At 36.1% G+C, this 17,995-nt stretch overlaps 1 protein-coding gene across 1 annotated transcript in view; it reads right to left on the reverse strand.

Annotated features, from left to right (window-relative positions):
- LOC105183745 (Sol1) overlaps positions 1 to 17,995 on the reverse strand; it is a 455,377-nt gene that overhangs the window by 55,368 nt on the left and 382,014 nt on the right. The window contains exon 8 of the mRNA XM_025298993.1: positions 1,239 to 1,429. Coding sequence (XP_025154778.1) covers positions 1,239 to 1,429 — 191 coding nt within the window. The remainder of the gene's footprint in view (positions 1 to 1,238; positions 1,430 to 17,995) is intronic.

The raw sequence follows: 17,995 nt of genomic DNA on the forward strand, positions 1-17,995 counted from the left end.
GAATGCCTACTTCGATTTGCGAAAACGACCTCGTCGTCGTTGTCGTCGTCGTTGTCGTCATCGTCGTCTACCTTGAGAATCCTACTAGTCTATTTATGTGGGTCCCAAAGAAACGAAAGTAGACCGAACCGTGCCCGCATCCCTTGGCGCGCGATAATTCAGCCACTAAGTTTTAGGAGGTTATAGGGGGTGAAGGGGAGCGGTACGTCTCGCTCGTAAAAATTAAACTCAAACTCGCCGTTAACGTTCTATAATACGGGGAGGAAAGCGCAAAGCGTGGAACGCGCGCGACTTCAGCGGAACTTCGTCGCCGTATCTCTTTCCACCGTTGCAAATAGGTCAGGATCCATTTTGTCGCGTTTCAATTATGCGATAGCGGGCGAACTTTCCAGTCTACTCGATGGCCGGCAGCCGAGTGCGATAAAATACTCGGCATAATCGAGCGATATTCATCCTTTAAGTGACGACGGCACGACGAAGTTGCGTCGCTCCGCCTCTCCCCTCCCCCCCTTTCCGTTGCTATTCCCTCCATCCTTCCTGCCGCGTGATATTTGAGACAGATTGTCCACTTCCGTCTCTCTGGGCTGGTTCCTACTACCAACATCACCATTGCCAGCTCCGCGCCATCGCGGTCGCAAACTTTCGCCGGTGCGCGCGACTCGCTAGAGATGCACTCTCTCCTGACTTGATTTTGCGCGCATATCCTCCTCAAACAATTCTCAAGCAAGATGAACACACTCTTCGCCATCCATTTGTTCCGCCGGCGCGAGCCGCCTAACGCGTGTGTACGTTACAATCTGAGCTTACCTGCGGGTGATAAACGGCGGAACGAGGGGAGACGCATTGCTATCGCGATAGAATGCTCGGCGGAAATTGAAATTTTGACGAGACATAGGTGCCCGAGAGAAAAGCCCGGAATCGCACCCCGTTCACGAATATAAGATCGTACGTCATGGTCTGATCTCGCGCGCCACCAACACGTTCTACATCGATAACTTATTCTCAATGATGCCCGCCGTCCATCTGGACCGGAACGCTCCGGACCGGATCGATTTACGGCGGGACAATAGGTACGTACGGATTCGTGGATGTGGTCACGTGACCCAGACAGTTCCGGAACATTCGCTTTCCGAATCAAATGCGATAGCGAAGAGCGGAGCGGCTAGGGATGGGACGGGGGGAGGGCGGGGGGTAATACAGTTCTTGTCGTTAAAGACGATGTGTTTGTTCGTACTTACTCTCCATGAAAGAATACGTCGCTTTAAAGCCTCTCGAATGGCGGGACGACGTTACCCCCTGAAACTCCAGAGAAAGCCGTGGACCGTTGCTCATGATAGGCCGCGGCGGTGTTTCCCCGCAGAACGAGTCTATCTTGTCCTTCTTGCCGTCTATGTGCACGTATGCCACCAACGAGTCGACTCCCTCGCAGCTGCAACGAGAAAAAGCAGAAAAAGAATAGCGGATATTTACTGTGCGCTTCGTTCTTATCGTATTACGAAACGAATTATTTAATTAACGTGCATTTACGGTTACGTTTAATAACTAAAATCTGATACTTTCGAGTACAATAATTATTGCGGAGAGCCAACAATTTCCATAATTTCAATAATTACAGTAATTGCAGATAAAATATCTTTCGTCTCCCTCTCCCTCTCCTTTTCCCCCTCCCCCTCCTCTCTCTCTCTCTCTCTCTCTCTCTCTTGTGCGTGTACATGATTATTTTATCATAATATTGTGTAATAGCATACGAAACGCTGAAAATACACCACGGAAATTTGGTTTAACGCGAAAAATATGACATACGTATGCATGCCAAGTTTTACGGTCGGACGCTCTCCGCTAAATTATGGAGTCCGCGCGGTACAATCGTTTCGACGAGCGCGGAGTTAATTATTTGCAAAAATTATTAGGCGTTAACTGTCGCTTCTCGAGCGTATGACCCAGTTCGGGGTTTGCTCGTGCCCACGCCACGCACGACAGGGCGTTCATCTCGTACGTCACCGTCGACGCGTTACGAAAGATATTCAATAGAGAAAAACTTTTTATTTTCTCGACAAAAGACGCGCGCCACCAATGGGACCCGTATTTCCATTCGCTTCTGATTTCACGTCCCGCTAGAACACAGGAATCAAGATGTATTTGTCCCGGCGCACCGTGGCGTGTACTGCAACACGTTGCACGTTGTCCAATTTTATATTCCGTGCTTACGACGCCGTTGGCAAACTTTAGACGATAACTCGACATCCAGTTGACACGCTCGAGTTTGGACCTTACCTTCGAAAACTCTTGACACGAGAACTCGCTGCGCGGCCCGTCGCGGGCAAATTATCTGTTACAATCTGTCTAGAAACACCGGTGCGCGATACCGTAATCGATTCGCCTCAGAAGATAATCACTTTCATCCGACTGTAGTTATATATACGTTCGTGAAACTATTTGAATTATCGACACAAGAATATCCGGACAATACTGTTCATTTTAGCAAGGGGGTATATTAATTTATAATACGGATAAAATTGCAATATTTCGGATCATAATTCGGAAAGTAATTCAGCTTGATTTGTTACCATTCGGTTACATGCATTTCTTTATTTGTGTACATCTAATAACTAAGTAACGTAATTAATATAATTAATGTAATTAACATAATTAATAGTAAAACTCCTATTTTGTGGGAGGCGGCTGCACTGACCTTGACATATGTTGTCAAAGACATCATTCTGAGTAACATGGAAAAGATTTTAGCCGTCGCTCACTGTTTATTAGCGAGTTATAAACAAAAGAAGTTTCATAAGTACGATGCAGTTTTAATGTTTTTTTTGTAATTATATTTTTAGATATTAGAAGTAACATGATATAATATGAAAGCGAATGGTTTAAACTGTATTTAAACGATCCAATGGATACACAGAGCTCATTATCTCAAAAAAGCATCAATGCGTTGATCGAAATCATATTTTCTTTTAAATAAAAATAAAAAAATGTTGCTTGTATATTCAGTATAATATATTTCGAACGATATTAAAAAATGTTAAATAGTATATATAAGCAAGAGAGGGGCTCCGCCCCTCCCCTGTACTCCCTCCCCAAGAAAATCCTAACCTAACTTATTGCATCTTTATATTGTTGAGCGTGAACGTTTTAAAAATTTTAATCATTTTAACAACGTCCAATAATATATAAAGATGCAATAAGTTAGGTTAGGTTAGGATTTTTTTGGGGGGAGGGGGCAGAGCCCCACCCCCGCTTATATATACTATTTAACATTTTTAATATTTTTTAATGTCATTCGAGATATAATGTATGTTGGAGATATATTATACTGAATATACAATCAATTTGTTTTATTTATAACTGTAAAAGAAAGGTTATTTATAAAACTTTATAATTATATATAAAACCTAAGTTGATCTTATATAATTGTACGTTAAATGTAGAAGCTCGTGAAGTAACATCTTAACTACTTCAAAGTTCAAGGTATACTGAATATACAAACAACAATTGCATTGTTTATAAACAATATATGTCTCTAAGAATGCGAAGCCTCTTTTCTGCTCACATATGTGTAAAGTTTACCTAAATGCATATTATGTCGAGAAATTACGTTTTATTAACCTATTAAGGCCCATTCTTAGACCAGTAGAAATATGAAAAAAGTAACTATTGAGTTTCTGGCATACGTCTAGCAATGATTATTAGTGCTTTAAATTGGTTGAAAAAAAATTTTTTTAAACAAATTATTATAAACGAGTTAAGAAACATTAATTTTTTTTCATTTGCGAGTACATCCATATAAAGATTGTTTGTCATTTTTTAACAACAAATGAAGCGGAAAATCGAAAATGTAACACATGTTTCTTTAATGATTTTTCCCGTAGAATCGGTTGACGTGGTTAGTTTTTCGGAAAAATTAATTTTTCTTAATTCGTTTACAATAATTTGTTTAACAAAATTTTTTTTCAACTAATTTGAAGCACCAATAATCATTGCTAAGACTCATGCCAGAAACTCAATAGTTACTTTTTTCATATCTCTGCTGGTCTAAGAATGGGCCTTAATAGGTTAATGAAACTTTTTTCTTGATAATTGTTTAAGGAACAACAAGCGGAGCTAAAGCGAGGTTGATTGAAACCTTTTATATGTTACTCAGAATGTGTCTTTGACAACATATGTTAAGGTCAGTGTAATTGCGGCTGTCTCCCCTAAACAGGAGTTTTACCTAACCAATTAATATAATTCCCTAATTACCTAATTAATTAATATAATTCAGCATAATATAATAATTTGAAAGTATCAAATAAGCGGTATACATGTTGATAGACAATAAACGTCCAAGGTACATGAAAGGAGAAAATAAAGTATAAATCGAAAAAAATATATATCGATTGTTTAGATTTTATCAACAGATGATGTTCGAAGATGATACTAGGAGTATTATTATTCTCAACTTATAAGTTTTATACAATTTTTCTAAGACTTGATACTTCGTAGCGTATTAAAAAAGTCATGTAGATTTATTAAACGACAGTGATACGATATCAATTTAAAAACAGAAAATATGAAAGTATATTTTCGCTATCTTATGTATTTTTTATTTGTATTATTTTTTATGTATTATTTTATATGTATTTTATATGTATTATTTTTATTACCGCAAAGAGTACAATACGATGCAAATTTGACAACAGATTTGTGCGGTATATGGAGACGATGATGTGAATGATCGACTATATCAGAAGTGGTTTGTTAAGTTTTGAGTATGAGACCTCTCTTTGGAAGATGATTCACGTCCAAGAAATATTTTTCAGTTGGTGACGACCAAATCATCACTTTAGTTCAAAATAAACTTTAGTTCAAAATAAACAGTGCATTATCACAAAAGAGATTGCTGAGACACTCCAAATATTATATTATATTCAAAACATCAATTGTAACTCATTTGTAGAGATTGGAGATTTAAATACATCAATCGATATGATATGTGGCTGTGTTTCATGAATTGAGCGAAAACAAATCGTGTCTCTACTTGCGATCTGTTCTATAAATATAATGAAGTAAGTCGTTTTTGAAATGTCTAGTGATAGCGATGAGAAATGATTATTTACAAAGGATTATTTACAATAAGAATGTGAAGAAAAGATACTAAAAGAAACGAGCCGCTATTAACGCAATCCAAAGCTAGCCTTCATTCAAAGAAAGTCATACTCTATGTTTGAAAATGTTGGAATTGGAAATGAATGGTATACTATAACCTTTTATTAAGTAATGGAATTATCAATAAATACTGTCTGCATAATTAGGCCAGCTGAAAGTAACAATCAACAAGATATGTCTATAATTGACGAAACGTAAAGTTTATCGCATATAAAATGACACAGATGCATATGCACAGAATAAGATTATTTCGACCAATGAGCGTCTAGGGAAATATTATGTTATGCGCTATAAATCAATATGGCTACTTGAAACTCGATGCTCATTGGTTAATACGATCTTATGCTAATGCTATGAAGCTATATTGTTTCATGTGTGATGGACATAACCGTTGTTTTTCGCCATGACAACGCGAGACTATATATACTTTTGGTTACACGGAAGAACTTGTCGGACTTTGGCTGGAATATCTTACCTTACCTATTATATTCTCCTGACATTGTACAAGGTGTCCTATTTTAAATGAGCCAGGCAAAAATCTCGAAAAATGTGAAAGATACTAAGAAACGTTTTAGACAAAAGTTGTATAGTTTCAAAGAGGACATAAAACAACTATATCATTTTGTTTACAGATGTATACAGGTGTTTATAGACGTCATTTTTGAAGTATTCACTGATCATTATTTTTCTTAAATGGAAATCTGAATTTTTTATTATATCATCTTTTTTTACTAATTAATTTTAACAACTTTTGTCTAAAACATTTTTTTATTTGCCTCATATTTTTTTTAGATATTTAAGAGAAATTTAGTAACTTTCTCATCATTTAACTTACGATATCTTATTAACTATTTATCGAAAGAAAAGTGGCACTAGATTTTTTTACTCTATTGGGTTTCAAAAATATATTGTTATAATAGTACAATGAATTTTGTTAAATTGATGATTTTGAAATTTCCAAAAGTCGACACATTATATATTCAGATTATCATATGTTCCTTTTAGTTTAAAACAGTTTGAACGATAAAAAATTTTAACTTTTAGAGATCGTAAAAATTCGCTTGGATAACTTCTTTAATAAAAAGCTGACCCAATTTTACGCTGCTCGCATAATAAAGCTATCTAGAAGATGGCTTGACACAGTCCAAAAAGATGATTATTGATTAAACTTGCGTCTTAATATATTTAATGTTTGAGTTTAACTGCTACAAAAAATTCGAACAAATTTTCCGACTACTCTAATAAAAAACATATGAAAGATAAGTATTTGTTTTAATAAAATGAAATATGATGAAATTGGGCTGTTTTTCTGGCTAGAATAGCCGTGAACACACACAGAGCATACTGTGGCACTTCAAATAATATGGCACTTATCCCTCATCGCCTTTCTACTATCCAGAGTCAGCAGTTTAGTTAGTATATAGAAGTTAGTATATAGAAGTCTGTGGTTTGAAAACATTTTCTCCGATAAAGCGTATTAAATGGTTACGAATGTGAGTCACTGTTCATGAACTTGTGCAGTAATCTGTTATGACAGAAACCAAAGTGACAATATATAAGACATCACAACTGCAACGAAAGTTTCAAGAAAAAACGTAATTACTTCTTTATTATAATCTTATCTATCAGATGTTAGTATAACAATATGCCAATATTTACATCATATATTCATTTCTACTTGTGTCAAAATCGATTACTACGTAAGTTTATAAATAATAGGCCACAAATGTAACTATTTGATGTAATCTTAAATTTTATCGTGTTGAAATGTCGCATTTGCATTTTACATATTAACACATTATACGGGCCGCTACTTTTTTTTAATTTTCTCTAGGATGAAGTTTGAAACTAGGTAAAAAAATTTTAAACGGGTTTTGTCTCAAGTTGACTAAAACACGAATATGTTTTCACGGTCTGTAATGTGTTAAAGTAAGTCCGTGAGATATTGGACTTTCAATTGTAGCCTTTCATAAATTTACTACTTATCGGACAAAATTATTTTTCCATAAATTTATTTCGCTATCTAAGCGATAAATATTAATTTGAAGCGAAATTAAAATAAACATGTGGCACGCCATATTAATACAACACAAAAGTATAATTGGATGTTTTATCTTTTTGCCAGTATTTTACTCATGCAACATTTGTTCCAATGAACAAACACACATGATAAAAAGAAGTACGTAAATTTTTAGTGTATATACATGTATATATTTCGGATATTACTTACTATAAGTAAATTATGAACTTTCCAGAGCTGTGCGATTTTAAAACTAAATATGAATATCATTTTTACATTTTCATATATAACGTATATATTAGTTCTTAATACTATATTAGTTTTTTTCATATTATATTAACATTACATTAGTAATTTTTCATTCTGTAACTCAATTAAAATCAATCTCTATTTTATAAATTAAAAAATAGAAAAAATTAGGAACAGAGTACTGACCTCAAGGAATACATATAACAACTTGTTAACTTCAGTTGCAAATGTCTCAACTCCCGAACTCCCGAACTCCCGAACAATTAATCTTTTTCAAACTATATTGGTGAGTAGTTATATGAGATCGATTCTAACTTAAAAATCAAAATGATGACCGTGACGTCACAAAGAGAGGAACGCTGATTTCGTCAAAGTCAACAAAACCTGACTTCACAGATGCTGAAGTAAGCACAGACAAGAATGACGTCACAAGGGGGAAGGAATTAAGACTCCCCCGGATCCGTAAGATTTCTTCCGCGGTTCGCAATGTCTGGTAGTTTGCGTATTGCGTTCGTCTGTATAACGACTTGTGACCGATCACTCCGGTCGTTCAACTTCTATATGTTATAATTCGACATATAATATGGTATTACTTTCAGGGACGGTAACGATGTTATTTCTTAAGAACGTATGCCCATATAAATTTTTGGCAAATATATATTCGCCGATAATTTGATATTACATATCAAGAATAATCGTTCTTCTGATAAATTTTTGCAGACGTATGTTCGTAAGACATAAAACTCTGCGGTATATTAAGCAATATGGGAAAGAAGGTATGCAATATGATTAAACAGTTTTTTTCTGGAAAACAATATATTTTTATATCTTAAAATCGTTACGATGTGTAGAATAAAGATCATCGATCAAATACTTCATACATAATATCATCCAAAGCACATGCCAATTGTTTGCAATTGAGCGATCCGCTGTCAAAATCCTTGCTGTGTATCATTATTGTTAAAATTTCTGAATTTTGCATTAACAATATGTGAATTTTTATATATATATATTGCAATGTTCGAATCTAAATAAACATTTAATGGTAACTAGTTTCAAATATATGCAGTTACCGAATAACGTAAGTTTTAGCTGCGAACCGTACAACGTGCGACGTTCCACCTAAATCGCGTTCTGCTAAATCGGGAATCCATAGCGGAGAGGATGGCGTTTCTGTTGCTATTATTGAAGAAGTTGTAGAATGTTTTCATCACGTTCCGTCATCGTTCCCTCTCAAGTTTCCAGATATAAAAACTATTGATTGCCACGATTGTCACCAAGGACTATTTCCACAGTAGATACACACAAGCCTTACGCCGATTCTAACCTCCAAATACTTAAAAAATGTCGATGTCAAGGCGTACCTTCGCCCCAAAATACGAATTGCACGATGCGGCTGCGAAACGTTGTAAAATAAAAAATAATTTAGACAATCCACAGAATTACAATTGTGTTGTACGAAGTTAATTACCTCGTAATGAGGCTTATCTCATTTTTTCTTGCGCGCTGGAGCCTGCTCTTCTTGCACAGGAACATAATAATTCATACATTTGGCACTGTCTTCAGTACCGGTGGCCCTCAGTACATTCTTCTTGATAATATACGTATCTCTTATCTGCCAAGCATTTTTATCATAGAACGACTGATATAATAGGCACGAAAAAGTCGTTTTTAAACACGTATAGTATTCCTCCATCCATGTATATTCTCAAATCGATGCATAATGCGGCATCTGTCCTTTATATGAGACATCTTCCTCATTTATTTCCATCGCATCAATACATTCTACGAAAGTATTCAATAAATCTTTGATACAGCATGTCTTAGCCACCTAATTAAATACTCATATAATCGATTGAATAGTGCACGTTATAATACGTACTGTATCAGGTTAGCAACGAAGTTATGTCGTTTTTCACGGGTAGGTGGCTGTACTTGTCATTAAACGCAACTAACTTCACTCTAAATCCTGTAACCTTTATATCATTTGACAGTTGATATTTCAAGCTTTTTTTAAACAAACTAAAGAATTGTTTGTTTGGCATTAAGTTAAAAATTAAGTTAAATCAACACTAGTATTTTCGCTATATTTTACTCTGTTACTTCCAAAATCAAAAGAATACTGTGCAAGCCTATCAAAAGTTATGTGCTGTATGTGGTGAGGAGTCCTTAACAGAACGTCAGTGTCAGCGTGGGTTTGCTCGTTTTCGTTCAGGAGATTTTTCTGCACCACGGTTAAGCCGGCCAATTGAGATCGATGACGACAAAATAAAAGCATTGCTTGAATCCAACTGCCATTATACAACACGGAAGATCGCTGAGAAGCTAAATGTATCACATACGAGCATTGAAAACCATTTAAAACAACTTGGATACGTCAACAAACTCGATTGGATTCCACATGAGCTCAAAAAAATTAATTTCACCAAACGTATCAATATCAGCGATTCTTTCTTGAGACGCGAGCAAAACGATCCGTTTTTGAAATAAATGTCAACTTGCGATAAAAAATGGATTGTTTACGACAATGTGGAATGAAAAAGATTGTGGATCAAACGTAGTGAGCCGTCACAAAACACTTCTAAAGCAGACACTCACCAAAGGAAGATTTTGCTATCTGTTTGGAAAGTTTACAAGGGTATTGCGTTTTTTGAATTGCTTAAACGTAATCAAACGATTGATTCGAAATTGTACTGTCGTCATTTGGACAAATTACACGAAACGATCAAGCAGAAGCGCCCAGAACTAGTGAATCATAAAGATGTTGTCTTTCACTATGACAACGCTAGATTACATACATCGTTGATCACCCGCTAGAAATTGTTGCAACTGAGATGGGATGTATTACCATTATATTCTCGCCTGACCTTACACCATTAGACTACCATTTATTTCGTTCCATGCAAAATTCCTTGAAGGAAAAAATAATCGATTCTAATGAGGTTATCAAACGGCACTTGGATCAATTTTTCGCCGATGAGGATCAGAAGTTCTATGAAGCCGGAATCATGAAGTTACCAAACAGATGGCAAAAGTTCATTGAATAAAACGTCTTTGAACGGACATATATTACATAACGGAATATATTACAAAATAAAATTTTTGTTTTGTATGAAAAATTCGCTTTTCATTTACATAGAAAAAAACATAATTTTCTTGTCTGATATTATCGGAGAAACAGATTTCCGATATTTATACTAAATACGTTCAGTGTTTATTTGGTATGGAGGTAATAGGAGGAAAATCATAGAGCAATAAAAAATTTACTTTGAAACATAACTTAAATTTATTTTCCTCCTCCCATCTCTTTCCTTAAAATTAATAATGATTAGCGTGAGCGGTGCGGACGAACCCGGTTGCGCGAATCGCCGGAGACTGGCCGCGGAGCACGGGAGTAATTTTGCAGATTAGGGGAGTCAACCCCCTTTTTCGCTTGTGATGTCATCTCTTCGTCTGTGTTCAACTTCAACACCTGTGACATCAGATTTTGCTGACTGGCAAAATCAGCGTTCTTTTTCTTGTAGCGTCACGGCCGCCATTTTGAATTTTGGATTAGAATTAGCCCTTTATACTTATTCTGGTGTATAGGAAGTACTTGCATTAATATGCAGTTAGAATTTTACCGTAAAAAAAAACGTACAGTTGTCGATGCTTCGCGATATTCGCTAACTGGTTAGGCACATCTGGCAATGTAAAATGAAAGTGTACGGAAAGAGAAGGGCGCTTTGATTAAATATTTGTAGGTATTCGAAATCAATAGACGCCGGGCATATAAATTGGTTACAGCGAAGCTGGCATTACATTTATCAGCGAATATGCGGTGTGGCGCTACTCCGTTGAAAGCTTTTCGAGAAGTAGCGGAAATCACGTTCACAAAGCTACCGCGCGTGTAAAATACGTGCAAATAGTGCTCCTGAACTCTCTCTAAAACATTTTCAGCTTATTTTGAAACGTGATATTAAAAACGCAAATTGTAACAGCATTAAATGTTGATGGGATCACTAATGGCCCAAGTGGGACTCGATACAAAACAGCGAAAGTTGATGAAAAGGCAAGCCGAAGAGAGCAACGCGATATATAATATTACGAAGTGCATACACAGCCAACGAGAGACGAGTTTCAAACATCAGAGGGAATAACTTTGAAAATACACCGCGATGAAAAATGTTCAGACATACACGTATGCAGTTGGAATCAAGTGTGCATTTTATGTACCACATCAAACACCGCACGCAATATGTTTATTCTCCTTTTTATAGACTATAGCGGAACAATAAGATGCGAATTATTCAGCGTCGCAGAGTAAGCAATGAAAATTCATTTTCGCTGAAAAGTAATCTCGTTTCCTTCTCGCGTTTAACGTTTGAGCATTTCCATTATACCGCTTCCATTTAAGCTCAACGCGCCGTGATTACTGTATCATAATTACGCAATTGTCCCGCGGGCACACGATCCGCGATGCATGCGGCTTTTAGAGGGCCAATTTACAACCTACAAGACACAGCGAGTGAGCATCACCACAGGGCATAATAAAGAATGTTATTCGGTCGGTGGCGGTGCGTGTGGGCCTATGTATGATCATGCGCGCAGCGATTTCGTACATGAGCAAATTTGTGTGGCGCGCGACTGCATGAATGCGCGGGCTGTGTGCTCGGAGGAGAATTTCGACCGATCCACTCAGATGATTGGAAGGAAACTGGGCAGGAAAATCAGATGTCGAGGCGGAGCTCCTTCACGTCCTATTCAGAAGAAACCCCTCTAGCATATGAATGCACTCCTCTTGCGGCCTACATGCATTATGAGTGCGCGTATGTTATGACGCATCTATCTATTACATAGAGACACGACGATGCGACGCGGTGATATTTGCGTATTATTTTAACCCGGGACACATACCTGCTCGCTCGCGTTCTCTCTGGAAATTTTACAAGGAAATAACGTTAGAAACGTGGCGTGGCGTGCGAGCGGAGACCGCGGACGAATACACGAGAGACATTCTTCGAAAATTATCATTTTACACCACGGCGACGGGAAAAATCCGCGTGTGCGTGTAATGTAGCAAATATAATTCCGCAAGATGCACTCATCAGGATGTACCGAGCGTGTGTCGGCTTGTTCATCGACAAGAAAATACCAAAGATCTCCGGTTATAGGAAAATTTTCGTAACCACTAAGGGGGCCCCAAGAAGTTCGGAGGTAATTGAAGAAATATCATCGACCATTTTAATTATCCGATGCAAACATCTGAACATGTAATGTGTATAATAAAGTATCAATTTTATAGTTTACAACTATCATTATACAGCATGTATATAGAACTATAATGAAATACGGGATTGAAAAGGTGTTGAAATTATTTGAGTGTCTGTTATTTTGCAACGAATAGGCAGAACAAAATTAATTAAATTCTGTTTTATACAAAAAAAATCGTCAATTTTGTTACAACATACTACGAGAATAATGTACAATGATTGAGTAATTAAAACAAATAAAGAAAAAAACGTAAAAAGTATCGTAAAAGAATTAAACAAATCTTAAATAATCAACACGATGTTCGCAGCGTGATTTTAGTAAAACAGCGTAGAAATGTTAAAAATGAATTTTCCGTGTATAATTTTATTTAAAGGTTCTTTATTACGGATATATATTTATTATGGAACTCACGATATGCGTGCTTATATATCTATAATTCTTGCCTGTACTGTAAGAGCACTTGGTAAGAAACAGCTTTCCTTCGACGGTTAGCTCATTCATGTTGATTCTCGTTAACTGGCTTCTACCATGGCTGAATAAAATTCACAGGACTCAGGTACGCAGTCCTAGTCAGTAGAATTTCCACGAAAATAATGGAGAGGAAATATAACAGTTTAACTTCAACATCTTTTCAGTAATAATCATTAGATTCTGACGATATTAAATATTTTTGTCAAACTGTATTTTGGGTGAATATGCATTGTTCCGAAAAATCAAAATCTCAAAATTTGGGAACTGAGATAATTTTTCGAAAAGTTATAACAAAATCCGAATAACGAGATAATATTCGGAAATATAATTTCACGAAGTGTGCAACTGTTCTGAAGAGAAACTATTATCGTGAAAATAATACATTCAGATGTACTAATAATATATATCCACTTAGTTACACTCAAGTGAATAGGTACTGATGCATCCTGTTACATAACGAGACAATTCTAATATTCCAATAAAATTATATTTCGAAAGATTGCTTCGATATTCGGATTTCGGTGTCACAAGTTTTCACACACACACACACACACACACACACAGAAAATTATCCGAATATTTAAATCTCGGTCCACTTTTTTCGAGACAATACAAGTCTACCAAAATTTATCGACAGGTGATTATTAAACGAAAATTTTCTGTTACGTTGTGAGGTCAATGGTATCTTTAGTATTATCCAGTTGATGGCATGATATTGCGAGATGTATACGAGCGTTAGCACGACCGCCGTTATGCACGCTTGCGAGTTATATCGATCCTAGTTTCCAGAGTTTATTTGACCGTAACTATCATCTTGAAGGCGAAGAAGGAGCTCTTGATTCTCTCCAGAATGCACAACGAACAGACAATTATGGAGCGGGGAAAGTGCCACTTAAACGTCAGTTCAATGGTACGCGCCAACGCTAATTAGATGGTGTTTAAGACCAGGCACGTGGAAAATGAGCGGGACGATAAGCGATCACGGCCGAATACAGTTGTTGGCCGGGTATTGTATCGCAGGTAGTTCTCCGGGATTTCCGATGCCGACCTGTTTCTTCGCCCATGACGATAGGTCCTTTCCCTTCAATCTCCATGTCAGAGGAAACGCCCTCGGTCGATTCTCCTCCGCTGTGGAATTTCGAGGAGTCTGCGAAAGATCGGTCGGGATTTCGAGAGTAGCGACGCGACCCTCTTTTGTCAGATTTAAATAAAATCTCGCTTGCCAATAGTGATACTGTAGAGATATATCGTGCCTACTTCACACATATACGCATACACGCACATACATATACGCGCGCGCGCGTGGACATACATGTATGCGCATGAGCAGATGAATTAAGGTAAATGGTCACTCACCTAGGAGGGAAAGAGAGAAAGAGAGGGGGGAGAGAGAGAGAGAGAGAGAGAGAGAGAGAGAGAGAGAGAGAGAAGGAGAGGTACCTTGATCGTAGAAATTCGAAAATCTTTGGAACGACAATTTTCCCGTACATTTGCCAAATTAGAACTGTAATTTCAACGGTGCTTTCGGCATTTACGACATTTTTAAAAGAAGAAAACGTTGGGCAATATGTTATAAGATAAAGCGACTATAAGCCTCTCACAGTGGAACGCTTCATGAAATTTTAAGATTGTACTGGTCGTAGCTCTAACACGCAGCAGTCTGAGACGAAATGCGTGTACGGATATATTATGTAGTTCGTAGCAGCAGGGAGCTATTTTCTGTGTCGTAAGAATGGACTAGGGATACTAGACACGTTGATATGTATCATATGAGCATGACACAATGCTAACACGCTAACCTTTAACTGCTAATACGATGATGTCGTGTGTATTGGTATTGGGTTGTTCAGAAAATAATTTCGGTTTTTTGCATAAAAATGAAAGATGTTTAACAGAAAGAAAAGTTTTAACAGAAAGAAAAGTTTTATTTTGTTAAGTATTGACCATTTTGTTTTAACACCTTTTGCCATCTTTGAGCTAATAACATGATGATCCCACATTCGTAGAACTTTTGGTCCTTATTGGCAAAAAACTGAATTAAATGGTTGTTGACACCTTTATTTGAATGAAATTTTTACCATCCAAAGAATTTTACAGTGACTGAAACAAATGATAATCGGATGGTATTAGATCAGGTGAATATGGTGGATGTGGTAACAAATCCGATCCAAACGCTAACAGCTTCTGACGAGTCATTAAATTTGAAGTCTGGCATTGTGTCTGGCATAATGAAACACAACACCTTGTCTGTTCGCCAGTTCTGGTCTCTTGTGCTTGATGGAATCATTCAATTTGTCCAATTGATGACAATACACTTGAATCAATCGTTTGATTGTTTGGTAGCAGCTCAAAAAAAGAAAAACCTTTCCTTTCCAATCCCACCAAATAGAGAGCATCATCTTCTTTTGATGGATCAGCTTTCGATGTGTTTTGAGCTGGTTCACGTCTACTCCATGATCTTCTGCGTTTAATATTATTATACACAATTTATTTTTCATCTCCAGTTATGAGTCCTTTCAGAAACCGAGATCGTTTTCCTCACGTTTCAACAGCAAATCGCAGATGGTAATGCATCGAATCAAATCTCTTTCTTTAAAAACGTGTAGAACTCAAATAACGAGCTTTGAAACGAAACCAAGTTGTTTCAAATGCTCATGCGCGGTCGAATTCGACGATAAATTCAATCTCTCAGCAATTTCTCGTATTGTTAAATGACGAATTGCGTCTATCAATGCCTTTATTTGGTCTTCATTAGCCTTAACTGGCTTTTCAGAACGTGGTGCATCTTTGAGGTCAAAATTCCCAGAATGAAATTTTGAAAACCAATTCTGACACTGGCGTTCAGTCAACACATCCTTTCCATGCACGGCACACAATTTTTTTCTTACTTGCGCTGCATTGTTGCCTTTACGATAATAAAAAAGCAAAATGTGACGAAAATGCTCACGTTAGTTTTTCATTTTTAATGCGACGCCAAACAAAAACAACTTAACAGATTCCAAAACAATTTTTTTTCAAATAAAGCTTGAAATGTGCGTTGTATAAATGTAAAATGATTTTCTGGCCTAGAATAAGGTTAACTGCTTAAAAAGACAACTAATACCATCTATTTGAAAAAAACCGAAATTTCCGAACAACCCAATAGAATATACGCCGCGTTGTAACACGCAACACACGTCGAAAATCGATGCACGAGATTACGCGCGTCTTCCTGTGTATCTTTTCACGGGAAGAAGTAACGCATCTCGTGAATTTACGATGCAATCGGATCACACGGATCTATTCGATTCGTGGGACGAGTTGCCGTAAATTAATCGTGGATTTTGCCTGTCTAGCATGTTGGTGTAACATGTTAACGCATAGATTGCCATGAAGATCACCATTATAATATTTGCCGCGTTTTATTAACTTACATATGAACTATTACTAATTGCATACAACAAATTAAATACATAAATTATATAGTTGTAACAGTGGCGTATTTTACGCCTGTTTACATAAATTGAAAATTTGAAATTCTTTTTTTGGCAAAAATGTTAAGGCATCGATATCTTCTGAGATTTAATTAATAGAGAAAGCGAAATTTTTCAAGCGACTTTCAATATTTTCAAATAGACTATTCCAACAAACTTTTAATCTGTGGCTTAGCTTCAAAAGTGTATTGTTCTAAGATGTTGAAAATTCAAAAATAGCTGCTGATGACTTTTTTCCATAAAAGAGTTTCAAAAGATTTCATGAGGAATAACATTAGAAAAATAACAGATGCGAATTACCGGACACTCTGTATATATACATAAAGAGTATTTTTTTTTATGTAAATTCTCTTCTTAATTTTACAATGTTTTCTAGTAATTCAGAAATAAACTGTCAGTAGAGTTTATTTCGATAAAAAATATTGTGAACTTTTAAATACGTAGTATTTAATATATATAGATTATAGATTGAAATTTTTAAAACAGCACATACCAGACGAGAGCGAAATAAATTAAAACGGAATACCGATATGTTCCTCGACTACAAAATTATATATTTAATAATTGTTGTTATAAAATTATTTCTCCTCATGAAAGAGAAAGCCATCGAAATGAGCTAACAAATATATGCATCGTGCATTGTACTCGTACTTATTTGAAACATTTTTTATGATTCTCTTAAATTTTAATTGAGCATTGAAATAAACACTGGAAATCAACGTAGCAGTCAACGTGTTAATATTCGTCTACGTCAATCATAACATTGATTGATTGATTGTAAGCTGTTATAATACTAGTTGAATGATTCTTTAACGCTTTCGCAGACTCATCGTAAGAGTTGACTTTAACTTTTACGATCTATAACGATTGCTTGATTTATAGCCAATTGTCAGCCAATTCAAACAGTCAATTAAATGTTTTTAACGATGTTTTGAATGAGGAGTTGCGATTTATAGACAGGCAATGTTTGTTTCTTATGACTACGACTGATATTATAATATGAACAGACGTTTAAATGTCGTGACAGTTACTGATGATCAGCATTGTGATACTATCATATTTTACTAGTTATGTATAAAATACAATTAACTATATTTGAAAAGTCGACTATATGGCTAATAAAGAGTCAATGGAGAAAAAAAGAATACACGAAGAGAGAGAGAGAGAGAGAGAGAGAGAGAGAGAGAGAGAGAGAGAGAGAGAGAAAGAGAGAGAAAGTATTACAGCACTTTTCATTTAAATTTTCACATCTTTTCACATTCTTTTTATTTTTAGTACTGCAGGAATATATTATAAGTAGAATTGATCTTACTGTAAAACGGTAAATTGTTTAACAGTATATAGCGCTCAGTAGCACACAATATTTCAGTGTCTG

This window comes from Harpegnathos saltator, unplaced genomic scaffold (assembly GCF_003227715.2).
Source record: "Harpegnathos saltator strain DR-91 unplaced genomic scaffold, Hsal_v8.6 scaffold25, whole genome shotgun sequence".
Lineage (NCBI taxonomy): Eukaryota > Metazoa > Arthropoda > Insecta > Hymenoptera > Formicidae > Harpegnathos > Harpegnathos saltator.